General features: G+C 40.8%; 1 protein-coding gene and 1 long non-coding RNA gene across 7 annotated transcripts in view; both read left to right on the top strand.

The window, feature by feature from the left end:
• Positions 1-18,472, top strand: part of LOC146508583 (polycomb protein SCMH1) — a 31,522-nt gene that overhangs the window by 11,625 nt on the left and 1,425 nt on the right. For all 6 annotated transcript variants that reach the window (XM_085177164.1, XM_085177167.1, XM_085177169.1 and 3 more), the window contains 7 exons: positions 5,169-5,413; positions 6,549-6,761; positions 8,001-8,127; positions 8,235-8,435; positions 9,559-9,729; positions 10,332-10,454; positions 12,560-12,691. In XM_085177164.1, coding sequence (XP_085033290.1) covers positions 5,169-5,413; positions 6,549-6,761; positions 8,001-8,127; positions 8,235-8,435; positions 9,559-9,729; positions 10,332-10,454; positions 12,560-12,691 — 1,212 coding nt within the window. The remainder of the gene's footprint in view (positions 1-5,168; positions 5,414-6,548; positions 6,762-8,000; positions 8,128-8,234; positions 8,436-9,558; positions 9,730-10,331; positions 10,455-12,559; positions 12,692-18,472) is intronic.
• On the top strand, positions 12,698-17,684 carry LOC146508584 (uncharacterized). The gene is made up of 2 exons (XR_014876839.1): positions 12,698-15,263; positions 15,769-17,684. It is a non-coding gene; the product is annotated as an uncharacterized LOC146508584 (long non-coding RNA).

Here is an 18,472-nt window from a genome sequence, read left to right as displayed (position 1 = left end):
GAAGCTTTGGAGAATGACGGCAGACAAAGCTTTTGCCGGCTCTACTCCAAAAACGGCTTTTACTTCCTTAGAGGTTCTTTCTCTGTCATCCTGATTATATTTGCATTGTGACACCAAAATTGTAATTCCAAAATAAAATGAAAATAACCACGGCTGGGTGCTCAAATTGCATTATTTTACTTTAAAAGGTTTATTTATGTGCAGAAATTGTATGGATATCAACGTAGTTCATCAACACATCTGTGGCTAAGTCTGGAAAAAAAATTATAACTCTTGATAAATGCATTATTTATTCCTGACTCATGGATTAGATTTCACTACACTATAAGATTTCTGCTTTTATTTTGTCCATCTGCTGTATGTCCACATTTACACTGCATATGGTTAAAGTGTTGTTAAAAATTTCCTTCCTATTTGCATGGGGTTTTTTAAGTGCAAAGTTGGCTCTCAGTGTCCATTTGTATTCAGTTTGGTTTGTAAAATGTTGAAGTAGGCATGCCTGCGGTTTTTACTTCTCTTTTAGAAGACTGTTTACAATGCAGCAGTTCTTTGTGATATATTGCTTCCTTTGTGACTTGTGGTAAAAAATCATTGCTCTTGTAAAGCAGTTATATTTCAGACATTGTAGCTGTCTTAACTTGTTTAACATCAGGAATAAAAGCCAGACTCAAAGCTGGAAATGTGTTACAGAAGAACCACAGAAGGTAGAAGTGGCTTACAAGGGTTATCAGCCACGGGGTCAGCTGTCCTCGTGTGTAGAATCCACAATATGTGAAGGAGCCGATTGAGAGAGGGAAATGGAGGATATGTCTTTGTAGCTTGCTAGTGTTTTATGTAGGCCTGGCACTTGCCCAGTTAGCAGAATCAGGGCATGACGCGGGTGAAATGAGTCTGTGTGCCCCACCACAGGCCTCTCATTGGCACACTGGCTGTCGAAGTCTGATTAGACACCTTGGAAAGATTAAAGAGGCAGAAATCAAGAGAAAAGACAGGCATAAGCTGTGAAAAGTGGATTGTTTACATTGTCAGTAGATGTGGGAGGAGAAAAGAAGAGAAGGGAGGAAAAAGGGAGAAAAGGAGGAGTCAGAGGAAGAGTGGGAGAGGAGGACAGGGCAGGAGGAGAGGGTGAATTTGAGGACAGCTGTGCTGACAATCAGACACTTTTGACTTTCGTTTGAGACAGACGGTGAGTAAAATGAATGAAATTACTGAAATGCAGTCATAGAGCATTAGATCAAAAGCGCTTGAGAAGTTATGTTGCTGTAATATGAAGCTGGTAGTGGTGGCTTTGTGAACTCGGTGAACTCAGTGCACTCATGGGATAAAGAAAAAAAACAAGGGTTTGCTTGTTAAGCGCTTGCTTGGCTGTATTTACAAGCAGTGCAATTGATTGTAACCTCAATCTCTTTACACCGTTAAACATATTATCTAGGATTTGTTCAATCTGTTTAGGATCAATCAGCTGTCTTGTTTTTTTTGTTTGTTTTCCTTCCCTCTTTTTTTCTCTTTAGCTTCTCTGTGACTTCTCTGTGAAACGTAGCAGTAGCCTGCAGACTGTGTGTTGCATTGATTGGTCTGTTTGTGTGAACGTGTTTAATAAATACAGCCCCGCTGGCCAAGACCTGTGTTAATGAATGTGGCCGCTCCTCTCGTAAATCTGTCCCCAGCTGATCCAGGATGAATACCAGCACACTTTAGGTTGTGCAGTGTGTGTGTGAAAGCGTGTTTTAAATCGCAGGTGCATATGAAGCCAGATATTCCGACTATACTGTGGCTCTGTGTTTCTGTGCGGTTGTTTTTGCATGCACACATTCTTGAAGTTTTGCCAGCTGTAATGGCTTATGTAAAGTACACGGATTGCTTGGTTGTTTTCTTGTATTTAGTAGAGGCCCTCTGTTAATGTTTTTAACATGCGCCTGTTCTCTGGGGATTACGTGATTTCAGAAGTGCTTCACATTCAGGAGTGAAGGGCCGTGTGTTCATATTCTGGAGATATGTTTTAGCAGCAGCTTGCTTCATCATTTGCGTTTTAATTCTTGTGCTTTTTCTATGTTGCTCCTTGTTTTTTTCTGGCCAGCAGAGTCTTAAAGGTAGAAGAAGAGGTAACCAACTTTTGTAACCTCTGTATTTAACAACTGCTTATTTTTCTTCTTACAGTTGCTACCTGATAGCTTTTAGTCTTTCTTTTGCTTTTTCTTGATCTTCGTTTTGCGGGGTACAGTGGATAACAGTTTACAAAGATAACGCCTGATTGTGTGATTTCATTATGTTATATATGATGTAACACCAAATTGATGCATATACAGTGGGGCAAAAAAGTATTTAGTCAGCCACCAATTGTGTAAGTTCCCCCACTTAAAATGATGACAGAGGTCAGTAATTTGCACCAGAGGTACACTTCAACTGTGAGAGACAGAATGTGAAAAAAAAAATCCATGAATTCACATGGTAGGATTTGTAAAGAATTTATTCGTAAATCAGGGTGGAAAATAAGTATTTGGTCAATAACAAAAATACAACTCAATACTTTGTAACATAACCTTTGTTGGCAATAACAGAGGTCAAACGTTTACTATAGGTCTTTACCAGGTTTGCACACACAGTAGCTGGTATTTTGGCCCATTCCTCCATGCAGATCTTCTCAAGAGCAGTGATGTTTTGGGGCTGTCGCCGAGCAACACAGACCTTCAACTCCCGCCACAGATTTTCTATGGGGTTGAGGTCTGGAGACTGGCTAGGCCACTCCAGGACTTTCAAATGCTTCTTACGGAGCCACTCCTTTGTTGCCCGGGCGGTGTGTTTTGGATCATTGTCATGTTGGAAGACCCAGCCTCGTTTCAAGTTCTCACTGATGGAAGGAGGTTTTGGCTCAAAATCTCACGATACTTGGCCCCATTCATTCTGTCCTTAACACGGATCAGTCGTCCTGTCCCCTTGGCAGAAAAACAGCCCCATAGCATGATGTTTCCACCCCCATGCTTCACAGTAGGTATGGTGTTCTTGGGATGCAACTCAGTATTCTTCTTCCTCCAAACACGACGAGTTGAGTTTATACCAAAAAGTTCTACTTTGGTTTGATCTGACCACATGACATTCTCCCAATCCTCTGCTGTATCATCCATGTGCTCTCTGGCAAACTTCAGACGGACCTGGACATGCACTGGCTTCAGCAGCGGAACACGTCTGGCACTGCGGGATTTGATTCCCTGCCGTTGTAGTGTGTTACTGATGGTGACCTTTGTTACTTTGGTCCCAGCTCTCTGCAGGTCATTCACCAGGTCCCCCCGTGTGGTTCTGGGATCTTTGCTCACCGTTCTCATGATCATTTTGACCCCACGGGATGAGATCTTGCGTGGAGCCCCAGATCGAGGGAGATTATCAGTGGTCTTGTATGTCTTCCATTTTCTGATGATTGCTCCCACAGTTAATTTTTTCACACCAAGCTGCTTGCCTATTGTAGATTCACTCTTCCCAGTCTGGTGCAGGTCTACAATTCTTTTCCTGGTGTCCTTCGAAAGCTCTTTGGTCTTGGCCATGGCGGAGTTTGGAGTCTGACTGGTTGAGGCTGTGGACAGGTGTCTTTTATACAGATGATGAGGTCAAACAGGTGCCATTCATACAGGTAACGAGTGGGGGACAGAAAAGCTTCTTACAGAAGACGTTACAGGTCTGTGAGAGCCAGGGATTTTCCTTGTTTGAGGTGACCAAATACTTATTTTCCACCCTGATTTACGAATAAATTCTTTACAAATCCTACCATGTGAATTCATGGATTTTTTTTTCACATTCTGTCTCTCACAGTTGAAGTGTACCTCTGGTGCAAATTACTGACCTCTGTCATCATTTTAAGTGGGGGAACTTGCACAATCGGTGGCTGACTAAATACTTTTTTGCCCCACTGTACTTTACTTGCCTGTACTTTTAGTGGGATCTGCCTAAAGAGATCATTTGTATCTGATCAGATTTTGAGGCATATCAAATACTACTCCACTACCACCAGTGATTAATTTTGTTTAATAAACAGAATTAACACTTTTATTAAACATATCCGCAGACTTGGTTATTTTCATGGGAAATAGTTTATATAAAATAAATGTAAATTTAAAAATAAGTCTCTGTTTGGCTTTCAACACAATTATGCAATCTGCCACATTGAATTTTATTGAACTTGGTTTAGAGTTATGGCATGATCAAAGAATGAGCCGGATCTTTGGTAGATTGTTTATTAGTCAGTTCAAAAATAATTTCTCAGCCCTTGAGCACCAAACAAAACGAGTGTGTATTCTTTCTTCTGTGGCTTAATGTTATTAGAGGCTTGGTTACCACTCAGTGGTGATGCCGTACTGGAAAAGAGTGCAAAGTCAAATTGCTGTCAGTTTCTCAGCAGTCTTGAGTTTTCTGATTTTGTTTGTGTGTGGAAAAAGATGACTGAAAGTTTAAATTCAGTCTTAAAAATGGAACTTTTTGATGTGAACACTGTTCTCTTTTTCTTCTTTTTGTTTTTTGCTCGCTACCTGTTCCCTAAGACTGCAAAAAGTGCTTGAGTGTGAGAATTGCACTGTGGTGTCCTTGGGCTTATAACTGAAGGACGTAGTTTGAGAAAGAACTATTTTGTTGCTAAGAAAGTTTGACCTTCTTGGCTTTAGTGCCACTGAGAGAAGTTCAGATGTTGTAAACAACCTGGATTTTGTCATCCATTGAAGTTAACACGCTTTACCTTTAGCTTTTCAGAAAGTCTTAGAGTAGAGATCAGAAAACCAAGTACCTTCCACATGCACAGAGAGTACTTAATGTCTGTGCGTGACTCAGTCAGCTTCTTATTTGGCTTCAATTTGAAGCATGTGAGGACATTGCAGCCAACAGCACAAAGGCTACTTGAATGCATCAAGCACATGACTCATTCTGCTATGTGGCAATGTTGTGTGCATATTGCACAGCAGGTGTTTGGTGAAGTTGATTTAGGATTGTGACTGAACACGTTGCCCTTGTTGTTCACATAACATAACCACAAAAGGCGTTCTAGATTTAGACTTCTAAATTGTAGGCTGAATACCTGATGTGAATACCTAACTGAGAGGCACAGAGCAATAACTCTTAATTAATTTTGTTGCCGATACCAAGCAGCTTTTCAACTTCTCCCATTTTCTTTTCTCTCTTTACGCTTACAGTGGTGCTGCCCAAAAGCCTTGGAGCATTGACAGACGGAAGTGTGGAGAGCCCAGTCATGCATCCCAGCCCCACGGTGGGCAGGCCTCCAGGCCAGAGAGGACGCAAGCCAGGCCGCAGGAAAACCAAAGTGACAGGGCACTGGAATCAGAAGGGCTCTACACTGGGACCACAGAGCATCCAGCCAGAAAAAGTCCAGGAACCCGTCAAAATTCCCAAGAAGAGAGGACCAAAACCAGGCAGTAAGGTGGGCATGAAAAAACAGATTTTTACTTTTGTGTGATAGTGAAGCAGTTATGACACTTACATATAGTATACAAATAGTTTCTGTCCAGTGTAGCAGAGACAGTGTTTCTGAGACAACGTGTTGCTGTTGAATCTTTCAATTCAATTCCAAGTGGTAGAAAGAATTTCTATAGCTTGTTAATAAAAGAAGTAATGGGTAAGTGAATTTTTAACCAACCTTTACAAAACTATGAGACTGGTCACTAGGGCTGCACGATTTTGCATAAAATGAGAATCACGATTTTGTTTGCTTAGAATTGAGATCACGATTCTCTCACGATTTTCTTTTCCAGTATAAATATTTATTGCGCTTATTAACTGCACATCAACTTCGTAACAGTTGAGACTGAACATAAAAACAATAAATAAACATAAAAACAACAAATGTCTCACATTTTGTCGTTGCCGCAAAATGTTGTACTGCTTGAAATTCCGTCTCCACCGTTGCTCGACACTGCGTGTATAGAGCAGGTAGTGCAACAATAGAAAAATAGTTGCGGGACGGCACTGTGTAGCATTTGTCTAGGGTGTTGATCATTTTCCTAAATCCCTCGTTTTGCACAGTGTTGATGGGGGGCATATCTTTGGTCAGGTGATAAGTAATAGCCTCCGTAATTTCTTTGTTCCTGCGGGAGTTCGACGGGTATAGGGAAGCGCTGTATAAGGTTCCCGTTATTGATGTTTGGGTGGTTGACCGGGACGGATTTTCTCCAGTCACTTTCTCGTTATCTCTCACGTGCTCTCCATTGTTTTTTCCCTGACAATTTTAGCAGCCAGCTTCTGTATCACGTGGTATAAGGCTCCGCCCTTGTCATTTGTTGAGCAGGAAGCGTGAGCGCTTGTTTTCATGCAGATTACGTCCCAGATCAAAATGCGGTACAATCGTTGTCTTTTTTTTCTTTCTTTTTTTTAAATCATTGTCATTTGGAAATGAGATCGCACATAAGTATGAATTGAGATTGCGATTTTCTAACGATTAATCGTGCAGCCCTACTGGTCACAATGGCATCCTAGATTAGTTGTTTTGTGTTTGAGGGGCATTATTAAAAAAAGCAGCATCCCTATTTGACTGTGTGTCTTTTGCTCTTTGTTTGCAGCTGGGGTGGGCAAAGAGAGCTAGCTGGCTAGAGGATTCCATGGCTGGGCCAGGGCGGCCCGTGACAGGCCCAGGGCGGCCTGTGACAGGCCCAGGGCGAACCAGGGGCAGACTGCCTGCCAACTGGGCGCAGAGGATAACTTTGCAGCAGGGTCAGACTCAGGCAGAACCTATCAAGATCCCAAAGAAAAGAGGGCCGAAACCTGGCAGCAAGGTAACCGTCCAGTACAAAAGAACCCCACAGCTGTCATTAGACAACTTCATGTCACATAAACAGCTGCCTGCTTGAGAAATGCTGATGAAAATGTGAAAAGGGAAACTTCTGCAGTATAATTCTTGGAGCACAAATCATTGGAGACTTATCCAGTGTTTTTTGACTATATTTGGATCATTAAGTTATTTAGCCAGAAACTAACCTGTTAGGCTACATTCACACTGCAGGCGAAAGTGCATCAAATCCGATTTTTTTGACCCTATGCGACCCATATCCGATCATGGTATGACAGTGTGAACAGCACAAATCCGATATTTTCAAATCCGATCTGGGTCACTTTCGTATCTGGTACTGAATCCGATACATATCTGATGTTGTAGAAAGCGACTGCTGTTTGAACGGTCATGTCGCATTAAATCCGTCCAATTATCAGCACCCGAGAAGACATTGCGAACGCTTCCTGGCCATCCAGTGTAGATGTCAGTGAAACTGTTGGGAAGACAACAGTTTCACTGCAACTATCCTTTGAAGCACTGCTCCTCTAAAACAGCAATAAGGATAATTATTAGGTTATCTACATTATTATGTAAATAACAAAATAACTTAAAGCAAAAATTGGGAAACGTAAAGTCCGAAGTCTTTATATTAAGGGCCATCAGTCAAACAATATTGTTTGCTCTGGGTCTAAACAGAGCGCGTTGTGTGTGACATCTTCTTTTGCGCATGCGGGCCGCTTTGAGGGTTCACACTAGAGAACGTTTGCTGTCGCATTTTATTTCTAGTGTGAACAAGCAGACAAAAAAATCGGATTTGATCAAAAAATCTGAATTGAGCATTAAGACCTGCAGTGTGAACGTAGCCTTAGTTAACCCTCTGATCTGACAAAGCCCGTTCCTGTTTCTGTTATCATAAATTTCCTAGCTAGTTAAACATGCCTGCTCATTTGTAACATACATGCTATAAAACATTTTTAAAAGCCTTGGTTTCATCATATTTATGTCTTTATAAACGATATAGTTGTTTATGGGTAAGATAGACTGAGCTGGTATCCATTTGTTAAGCGCAAACAGTTGCAAAACCACATTGCTCAGCCATTGGTAGTGTTGGCAGCATCCGGTTTGTATCTTTGTTTAGTTTTCCATTACCATTTACAGAAACAGACAGTACTTAGCTCAGTTCTTTTATTTGCGTTTCTAAATATATGTACTGATTGCTCTGAATTTGTGTATTTGCATACAGAGAAAACCACGAGTGGTACCTAATCCAGTCCCCACGTCTCCCACCAGCAGTACCCCAGAGCCTGACACCAGCACGGTGCCCCTGGACAATGCTACCATCCCCAATTCTGCACTACAGGCTCCCACAGGTACACAGCGTCCACAGGCCTACACATAATCCACATTGCTTTTTGGGGGTTTTGCATCAACTTTTTCATTCAGTGTCATTTAAGGTCATATACCTTTCGCCTTTTAGTTTGTGTGTACCTAAACAAGTACGGCAAGATGGGACCCCATTTAGACCAGCGGCGTATCCAACAGCTGCCAGACCACTTTGGGCCAGGCCGAGCCTCGTCGGTGCTTCAGCAGTGTGTCCAGGCTTGTGTGGACTCTGCTCACAACCAGGGCACAGTCTTCTCCTGCCTGAAATCTGGACAAGGAGGAGAAGTCATTTCAGGTGTGCATTGGTCTAATTAGAAAGTAAATTCACTTTCTTTTCTTAAACTTAATGGCAGTAAAACAATTCATTTAATAGGCACCAGATCAAAACTGACTACAGTTCCAACCAGTCTTTCGTTATCCATTGATAACTCTGTTGTCACACCCTCCCCTCAGGTTAAGAGTCTTGGTGTCATTCTCGATAGCACTCTGTCCTTCACAGCACATATAAATAATATCACTCGGTCTTCCTACTTTCATCTCCGTAATATTAACCGTCTTCGTCCCTCACTCACACCACACATACTTGTCAATGCTCTTGTCACATCTCGTCTGGATTACTGTAATTCTCTTCTCTATGGTCTACCTCATAAATCCCTCCATAAATTGCAGTTAGTTCAAAATACAGCTGCTCGTATTATTTCCAGAACTAGATCCACTGAACATATAACACCTGTTCTTAAACAGCTCCATTGGCTCCCAATTCACCTCTGTGTCAATTTCAAGATCTTACTTCTCACTTTCAAAGCGCTTCATAACTTTGCTCCTCCATATCTATCCGATTTTCTCCATACATACTCGCCCCTTCGTACACTCCGCTCTTCTTCAGCTTCCCTTCTGTCAGTTCCACCTGCTCGCCTGACTACCATGAGACTCAGAGCCTTTAGTTGTTCTGCCCCGAGACTTTGGAATGCACTTCCACTTACTCTACGGACTACACACTTTCTCACCACTTTTAAATCACTACTCAAAACCCATCTGTTTAGAATTGCATACACCTGATCTGTCTTAGGCCAGTTTTTATATTTGCTTTTATACTTTTATGACTGTTTATGTCTAAATTTCATCTATCATGTTTGCTATATATACATTTTTCTTATGTTTTTTTATAGTATTGTTTACGCGCTACTGTAAGGTGACCTTGAGGGTCTGAAAGGCGCCTATAAATAAAATGTATTATTATTATTATCATTATTATTATTATTATTATTACCCTTTCTTCTCTTTGATTTAGTGCTTATGAATTTATTGTGGCAATGCTCACTTATCCACGAGAACATCAAGAACCAAAAAAGTACGAAAATTTATTGAATTACACTTGAATGAAGCAGCTGAATTAATATCCACCATGTCTTTTCCAGCCTTTTTTGACCAGCAGCAGCACACCTTGACCCTGCCAACTGTCAGCAGTGTCACCTATGTCCTCCGCTTCCTGGAAAAACTTTGCCACAACCTGCACTGCGATCCTTTGTTTGGCAGCCAGCCTGTAGCCAGAGGGGGTCTTCACTACGACAGTCACACGTACACTACAGGTCAGGGTCGCTGTTTGCCCACTGTGTGTTCACGTGTACAGTGTTCATTTATTTTAACATAGCTGTTAGAACCATGCTCTTACATTGAAAAGTACCAGTGTCAAAGACAGACGCTCACTTTTATTACATTTAATGAAAAGGCAGCTAAAGTTTTATAATAGTCATTGGGCTCTTGTGTCAGGTGGAAAAACATGCTAAGCTTAGTAGGAAAAGACTGGTTTAGACCGTTTTCTAAGTGGTTTAGGTGAGAGGAAACAGCAGACTATTATGTGTCTGCCTTATTTATGCAGAGATGTTGGCAATATGCTTCTAGAAAATGAATCCTTATTTGCTGTATTGTGGAAAGCAAGTAATGTGTTTAAATTGTAAAGACAGGGGTAGTGAAGAGAACTAGGGTTGGGCAGTGTGGCCTAAAATATGCTCTTTTTTTCTTAAAATGAAAGATAATTATGTAACACACATTCAGCGTAATTGTTAGAGATCTAAAATATCACTGCTCCGGTACACAGACTTGCATCTTTGTCACATCCAGCTTCTTGATTTTCAGTTAACATGGCACAAAAGCCTCCAGCTGTTCTTCAACCCATGTGTGCTTGTTTTAGAGAGGAGAAGTTTTGGAGACAATCTGAAAGCGGTCCCAGTACGAAGCACAAAACGGTTCCTTCAGGACTTCAGCAATCCTCTGTCTCCGAAACTGCCAAAAATCCCACGGCACTCCACTGATGGTAAGCTGTTTCATTCATTCATAATCTGTTCTTATTACTCATACTACCATTCATATAGAATTTGTTTTCCTTTTATTTAGAGCTAGGGAAAATATATATTAGTCTATCCATGAAAGTCTGTGATATTATTAGTCGGGTGACATATGTATTGGTAGATCATTAAATGGCATTTTAAAATAACTGATCAGCTCAGTACTGGGCTGCCATTGGCTGATCACCAGATCATGAGGCTGGTTAAAAAAAAATCTCTTTTCTGTGTGGCTGCTGTAAAGTAATATCGGTGCTCCCCCTTGTGTCAGTTTTTCTTCCCATTATAACTCAATGCTTAAATGGTGAAATATGCCGGTGTTGAATGTAAAGCTACCTGAAATGAACAAATTTGTAGTTTACAAAACTGTATATATTATTGTATATATTATATATCTCTTAAAAAGATAGAGAGAGAGATCTTTATAAGGCATAGAGGTGTTTGCAGTGTGCACTGCATTTTAACTGACATAAAGTTGATCATTAAATAATGACCACCACACTGCATAGGTACCAAGTGTGCATGCTTCGTCTCAGCAGCGTGTGTATATGTATGATTAATGATTTATCATTATGATTTTAGATTAGATTATTATGTTTTTATCACTTCTCAAAAAGCATAATTTAACGTTCATCTAGTTGCTCTTTAGTAGGCTCATGCTAATTTGCTCCATACTTTTATTCTTGAATTTGGACTTTACCGGCCCTTAGTGGATCAACTACAGAGCTGTACTATCTCAGACAAGCCCTTGTAGCTTGTGTCCCTTTAAGACAAATTTCTTCTGTAAGTTGGCTGCCTTTTACAAATAAAAGGTTTGAATAGCAGGTCGATGGGGCTGCTGTACAGTAAGCCAGAGCCGTGTGCTATTAAGATCTCCTCTCTTTGACATCACAAGTATCAAAGAGTGCAAAAAACTGTGTGAAACAGTGTGTTCAAAGTGAAGCCATGGCCACGTTTGACCACGTTTAAAGTTAGCATTCATCATGGTGACAAACAGAAATTAAGTTAAATAATAGATACACAAATAGTATCAACCATTCAGGAAAAAAAAAAAGCCATATTAGGCGACGCAAGTCATGCTTTAAAATGTTAGCACCACATTTTTTGGAGTAGTTTGCACTCTAATAAAGAATTAGGCTGTTTATTTGGAGGCTTGATCAGTAAAAAATTATTTGTGAACCTATTTGTTTTTATTGTGGGCACACACTTTGTTGAACATTGTAACTTACTAAACGGTGGTACCAAATACAGTTGTGTATTAAAAGAGGGAGCCTTTTCAGAGGAGAGGCTGACTGCATCCATAGGAATTAAGAGGCTAAGTAGCAGCCAAGTGTTGCTAATCAAATGCCTTTGATTTATTGATCATCAGCAAGAAGGCAGAAGTTTTAGCAGTTTGCTTGTCTGTAGCATTCAGGTGTGTGTTAACAAAAACTTTCCTTCTCACATCACTGCGTGTATGTTCTGCCTCTGGTAAATTTCTCTTTTGTAAAATGCTTTTAATCATGTTTTTCTTTGTTCTTTATTTGTGTGCAAAAATAACTGGAAATAAGCTGACATCAAAGGATTCCGCTCATTTAGTATCAGAGGCTATTCAAAGTGGAATCCGGCATCATATTTCTGTCAAACATTTTAATTGTAATAACTGGGTGCTCTGACTTGTCTAGTAAAGCTTTCTGTAATCATTTAAAAGGAGGTAGTTAAACAGAGCTCAAGAGCGAATGCTATTAAATTCTGGGGCAGGAGGTTAATCATTTAATCATCTTTCCATTTCCTTAAATTTTAATTAAGTTAATGTAATATTGGAAGATATATGTGTAAAAGGGGTAATATCCCCTTCAAAGTGCCCTTATACTTTTACAGAATGCCATAACCCTGTTAAATCACCGTGGTATTCTCTGAGGGGTACAGCAAAATCGCTGCGAAGCACAGTGTGTCTGACGAATACGCTGTCAGTTGGGCCTCTTTTTTGTTACTTGTTATCTTTTTTTTACTACATTGGATGTTTACCCGTGGGACCTCTTTTGTTATTTTGCTTCTTTTTTTTAGGTACTAGTATAATTGTGTTCTTTGTTCCCAGGTGAGTCCTTCATAGAGAACAGTGTTGCCACATCAGAGCACTTAAAGAAGAGCCCCCTTTCCCAAAACTCTACAGGACTGACTTCTGGCCTGAGGTCCTCCTCCAAACTGCTGCATCATAACAACTCTACAGGTAGGAAAAGAAACAACATTGTATCTATGAAAAGCTTCTACAAATCTGTAAGTGTGAATGTATTACTTCTGCAAATGCTAATATAGTGACATGCAATCCAGTAAGTTTGGTTTTAACTAAGGTTATTCACTAAATTCAAGTGTGGTGCTGTCAGTGGTGTTATTGCAAAAAAAATGTGAAATTTAAGAACAGCCTCGGAGTGGCAGGACAAGTAAAGCTATCAAGAGGGATCACTGAGGACTTAGGAGCAATGTGTGTAACAGTCGCTCTGCTGAGTCAATTATATGCAGAGTTCCAAACCTCCTCTGTCATTAATGTCAGCACAAAAAGTGCACCGAGAGCTTCATTGCATGGGTTTTCAAGGTCAAGGTTATCCATATAGTGCATATGTAAATTTTTCTCTGCTTTATGTTTACTTACACATACATAAATGTCTTCAGCGCAGTAGAAATGTGCCGCAGATCTTGTAAAACTTGTTTAGAACTACCCCCTTTTTGTGTCTGCATTACAGGAAGTAAAGTCAATTGTAGTTCTTCGACCTCTGATGTTGTAGTTTGTTGTTTGTTTGTTTTTTAAAGCATATATTGCCAAATGACAGATGAGCTCATGTTATGCCGAGGCGTTCATTGTCTGTCTGTCAGTTCACAATTCACAAGAACCAGTATTTGTCCTGAAGCATCAGTCAAACACAGTGATCGCCAATAGTCTTCATCAAAACTGTGCTCAAGTCGAGGTCATCTTTGTAATTTTCACTAGTTTGTGCAATACAGCCAAACAGTGACAAGAAAACTTAACACTTCACTTGTTACATTAACCTGAGAGTTCTAAGGGACTCTGAGCTGGATGAGCGAGTATATCATTGATGGAGGATCGGGTGCAATTACATCACTGCCATGTAATTAGTAGCTCTTCACATTTGCCTTAAAATGACAATCAGTGAAACCAAACACACGAGTGACTGCAGTGGTATTTATATAGCAGCTTTTTGCCCTTAATAAGCACTTAAGCTGTTCTTACACTACGAGCTGCACTATGGTATAGGTCCATTCAAGAGGTCATGAGAAGAGTTTGATCAGAAACTGCCTCTTCAGTGGCTAAATTGCTACTTTGCCAGATATCAGTAGTGTATTTTCTTACCCTCTGTGCCACGCATGCCACTTTTATTTCATTGGAAAGACCCAATTCAAATGCTAATAGCAGTTTGAAGTCTCTAACAAAAAGAGAGGACACAGAGCTGGAGGTGGCAGAATTGAAGATGCGAAGGTTTTTCATTGGGAGTTAGAATGGAGTACATCAGAGGGGAAGCTCAGGTTGAGCAGTAAGGAGATAAGGAACTCAAGGCTGAGATATTTTGGAGATGAGCAGAGGAGGGATAGTTGATGTAAAGGAGAAAGGATGCTGAATATGAAGCTGCCATGCAGGAGGAAAACAGGAAGACCACAGAGAAGATTTGTGGATCAAATCAAATCAATTTATTTATATAGCACTTTTCACAGGATAAAAACCACAAAGTGCTTCACAGTAATATAAAACAGAAATACATAAAATACATTAATAATAAAACACAGCACAAATCTAATTAAAAGCCAATCGAAATAAATGAGTCTTAAGTTGCTTTTTAAAAGAATAAATACAATCAAGGCAACGTAATGATGGAGGGAGAGCATTCCACAACCTGGGGGCCACCGCTCTAAAAGATCTATCACCTCTGGTTTTAAAATATGTTCGAGGGACTACCAACAGCCTTTGATTAGAAGATCTCAGGCTGCGAGAGGGAGCGTGGGGTTCTAAAAGATCAGAAATGTAAGCAGGGGCATCACAATTCAAAGCTTTAAAAGTCAGTACCAAGATTTTAAAATGAATTCTAAAATGTACTGGAAGCCAGTGTAATGAACGTAACACTGGTGTAATGTGCTCTCTTTTTCGTGTCTTAGTTAAAAGCCTTGCAGCAGCATTCTGGACTAACTGGAGACGGTCAAGATTCCTTTTGCTCAAACAAAGAAAAAGGCTGTTACAATAATCTAAGCGAGAAGAAATAAAAGCATGAATAACCATTTCTAACTCAGACTTAGACAGCAAAGTTCGCAGTTTGGAGATGTTTGGAAAAAGGCAGTTCCTAATTAACTGGCGAGAGTGTTGTTCTAGGGACATGGCAGAATCAAAGATCACACCAAGGTACCTGAGGCTCGGGTGAACAGATGAGCCAAGAGAACCAAGATGCTGTTTGATTAGAGATATCTGGTTGTCGGGGGGCAATAATTAATGTTTCTGACTTCTCAGAGTTCAACTGTAAGTAGTTGTCACCAAGCCACTGTTCAATGGAAGCTAAACATTTAATTAAAGAGGACAGTTTATGGACTTCCATCGGCTTAAAAGAGCAATAGAGCTGAATATCATCAGCATAGAAGTGATAAGACACCTCAGGGAACTACCTAATTATAAGTCCTAGAGGTAACATGTACAAAAGAAAAAGAATAGGACCCAGAACTGAACCCTGCGGTACCCCACATGTCAGATCTTTAGAATGTGACATAAACCGATTCGCAAAAACACTAAAAGATCTGTTGGAGAGGTATGACTAGGGATGCAACGATACCAAATTTTTCAAACCGATATGATACCGATACTTGGATCTGAGTACTTGCCGATACAGAGTACAAAAACCGATACTTCTACCACACACACACACACACACACACACACACACACACACACACACACACAAATGCAATGAATTGGAAGACAGGTTTTATTTTATTCTCTGCCGATAATAAATAATATCTTAATAAAAATGACCACAAAAAAATTTCAAGTGAAAAATAAGCACTTCTGTTAAATTGTTGCATTGTCTCCACGTTGTAATTTAACAGAATATCACTGAACTATTGGCACTGTCTCTAGGGGATGTCCCCCTAGTGGCCAATCTAAAAAACTACAACAAAAATGACAAGCCACCCTCTGATTTATGAAATAAGCTAGTATCGGTTCATGGTATCGGTTAACTTTTACAAGTATGAGTACACGCACATTTTAGAGTATCGGCCCCGATACCAGTATCGGTATCGGTGCATCCCTAGGTATGACTGAAACCACTTCAAAGCCAGACCGGACACACCAACTACGTCCCGGAGCCTGTTAATCAGGATGGTATGGTCAATGGTGTCAAAGGCAGATGTCAAGTCCAACAAAACCATAACTGAGGAGGCTCCGGAGTCAGCTGACATCATAATGTCGCTAGAGACTTTAAGTAATGCGGTTTCTGTTGAGTGACTTTTACGGAAACCTGACTGAAATTTGTCATAAATTTCATGTTTTTCTAAAAAAGTGGTAAGTTGATCTGCAACTACTTTTTCCAGAATTTTCGATAATAATGGAAGCTTAGAGATAGGCCTATAATTCTTAAGCTGAGTTGGATCCAAACTGCTCTTTTTTAATATTGGCTCAACAACAGCATGCTTACAGAACGTAGGGACCACACCTGTTAAAAGAGAGGCATTGCATATCTCTACAATAGAGGGGCCAATGACAGAGAGAGCATTTTTAAACAGCCCAGCAGGTAGAATGTCATTTGCACAAGTGGTAATTTTCATTTTATCCAGCAGGAGTGAAAGGTCATGTATGGTCATTGGGTTAAACACTGACAGTAAATGAGGGGGAGGTGACCCAGAGACACAAACAGATGGTATTGAAGAACCAATGCTCATACGGACATGATCAGCTTTATCCACAAAGAAATTCAGAAACTCATCACTCTCAGATATAGATGTCACAGGTACTCGGTGGACCACGGGGGAAACAATAGAGTTTATGGAGTCAAACAGTACCTTGGAATTTCTCTTGCTTGATGATATTAACTGAGAAAAATATGCTGATCTGGCTGTTTTTATGGTTTCATGTAAGGAAACCCAAAGTTCCCTAAGGTGGAGCCTGTGAACTTCAAGTTTGGTTGATTTCCAAAGGCGTTCTAACTTTCTACAGATTCTTTTGACCTTCCTTACATCATCATTTATCTACAGATGAGCTCTTTGGGGCAGCAATGACAGATTTCATAGGTGCCACTGAATTTAAAATCTCCAAGCAGTGATTATTAAAACACTGTGTAGCAACATCAGCATCAGTGCAGCCATTGATCACATGAGGGTCCAACATATTAGAAAACTTCAAAGCAACATCCTGATTTATGAACCGCTTATGGAACGAGATTAGAAGGTGGTGCGTACAGTGGGAAGCTAAGACTAAAAGTAACACAGGAATGGTCACTCACTTGTACGTCTTTAACACAGACATTAGTTATGTCTAAGCCAAGAGAAAACACAAGGTCCAAGGTGTGGCCTTTAACATGGGTGGGTCCAGAGACATACTGAATAAAACTAAAAGAGTCTGTAATGGATAGAAAGTCAGAGGCCATGCTACAGCTAAGATCATCCACGTGGAGGTTGAAATCCCCAATCATTAAGACTTTCTCCAGTTTAATTATGGAAGATAAAAAGTCCGTAAAGTCTTTAATAAAAACACCAGCGGGGCCAGGAGGGCGGTAAATTAAAACACAATAAAATATATCTGAAGAACCAACCTTAAGAAGTTGTGACTCAAAGGAAGGGAAAAACTCAGAGTCCATAGTCCTGCAAGTGAAATTGTCTCGGTGAATAGTGACCAGACCACCACCACGACGGTCCAAACGCGGAGTCCCGATGAAGCGACAGCCGACTGGGCAGAGCTCATTAAGGTGGATAAATTCATTCTCCCGCTGCCAAGATTCCGTGAGAAACATGAAGTCCAGACTATTACTGCTAAAAAAGTCATTCAGTACAAATGATTTGTTGGTTATGGAGCGAGCGTTCAGGAGAGCGATCTGAAGCGGAGGTGACAGGCTGACGTCATCAACAGCTGATTGACGGGGAATTGACAGCAGACACCTGGAATGAGGATGTAGTCTCCCGGTACCTCTAGCTGTGGAACTGTGGTCTTGTAGAATGATAGGCCAAAGTGAAAACATCCCGCATCTCCAGACAAGACGCCGATCCAGGTAATCGTTTTGTTCGCCCGTGATGAAAAGCCGGGTAGGTGGTAACCGATCGGCCTTATCCGCGTCCTGGAGGGGAACCGGTACCAAATACCGGAGACGTTCTCTACCATGGAGCGGAAGAAATCCCCTCTGTCGGGCGCGTTTCCTTTTAGCCTGGACACCAGACCTACAGCCCCTTCTAGACGATCTCCTTAACCTTGTTTTTGCTCCTGGGTTATTGTTTGGAGCTAAGAACAGGTACCGGTAGTCGGGAGAGGGAGGAGGGCAGATAAACGGCGGAGGGAAAGCCTGGTGGTAGCTCTGCCAGCTGTCTAAAGTTTTTTCCATACATATTTTGATACTCAACAATGTATGTGAACTGTAGATCCGAGTAGCAATTAGACCTTCATGATATATCACAGATGAGATGACAAGATAAAAAACATTATACTGAAGCAGTCGACAAAAACACGGAGCAGCAACAGCGGCCAAGCCGAACACAGGCGCCATGTTGCAAGCCAAGGTGTGTAAATAAGCCAGACACAGAGCAATGACCATGCTATGATATAGTGAAGGAGGACATGCAGAGGGTGACAGAGGAGGATAATAAGGATAACGTGATACAGAGGATCCGCTGTGGCGATCTCTAAAGGGAGCAGTTGAAAGAAGAAATGGTGGCATTTGAGTGTTAGCTTATAGTAGGTGAAATATGTGTAGTAGACAGTGACACTCCATTCACTGCTGTTTGCCTCTGCAGCCTGTGTGTTTGAGTTAAA

Source organism: Neolamprologus multifasciatus, chromosome 11 (assembly GCF_963576455.1).
Source record: "Neolamprologus multifasciatus chromosome 11, fNeoMul1.2, whole genome shotgun sequence".
Lineage (NCBI taxonomy): Eukaryota > Metazoa > Chordata > Actinopteri > Cichliformes > Cichlidae > Neolamprologus > Neolamprologus multifasciatus.
The sequence above is the reverse complement of the archived record's forward strand: the minus strand, read 5'-3'. Positions and strand labels throughout refer to the sequence as shown.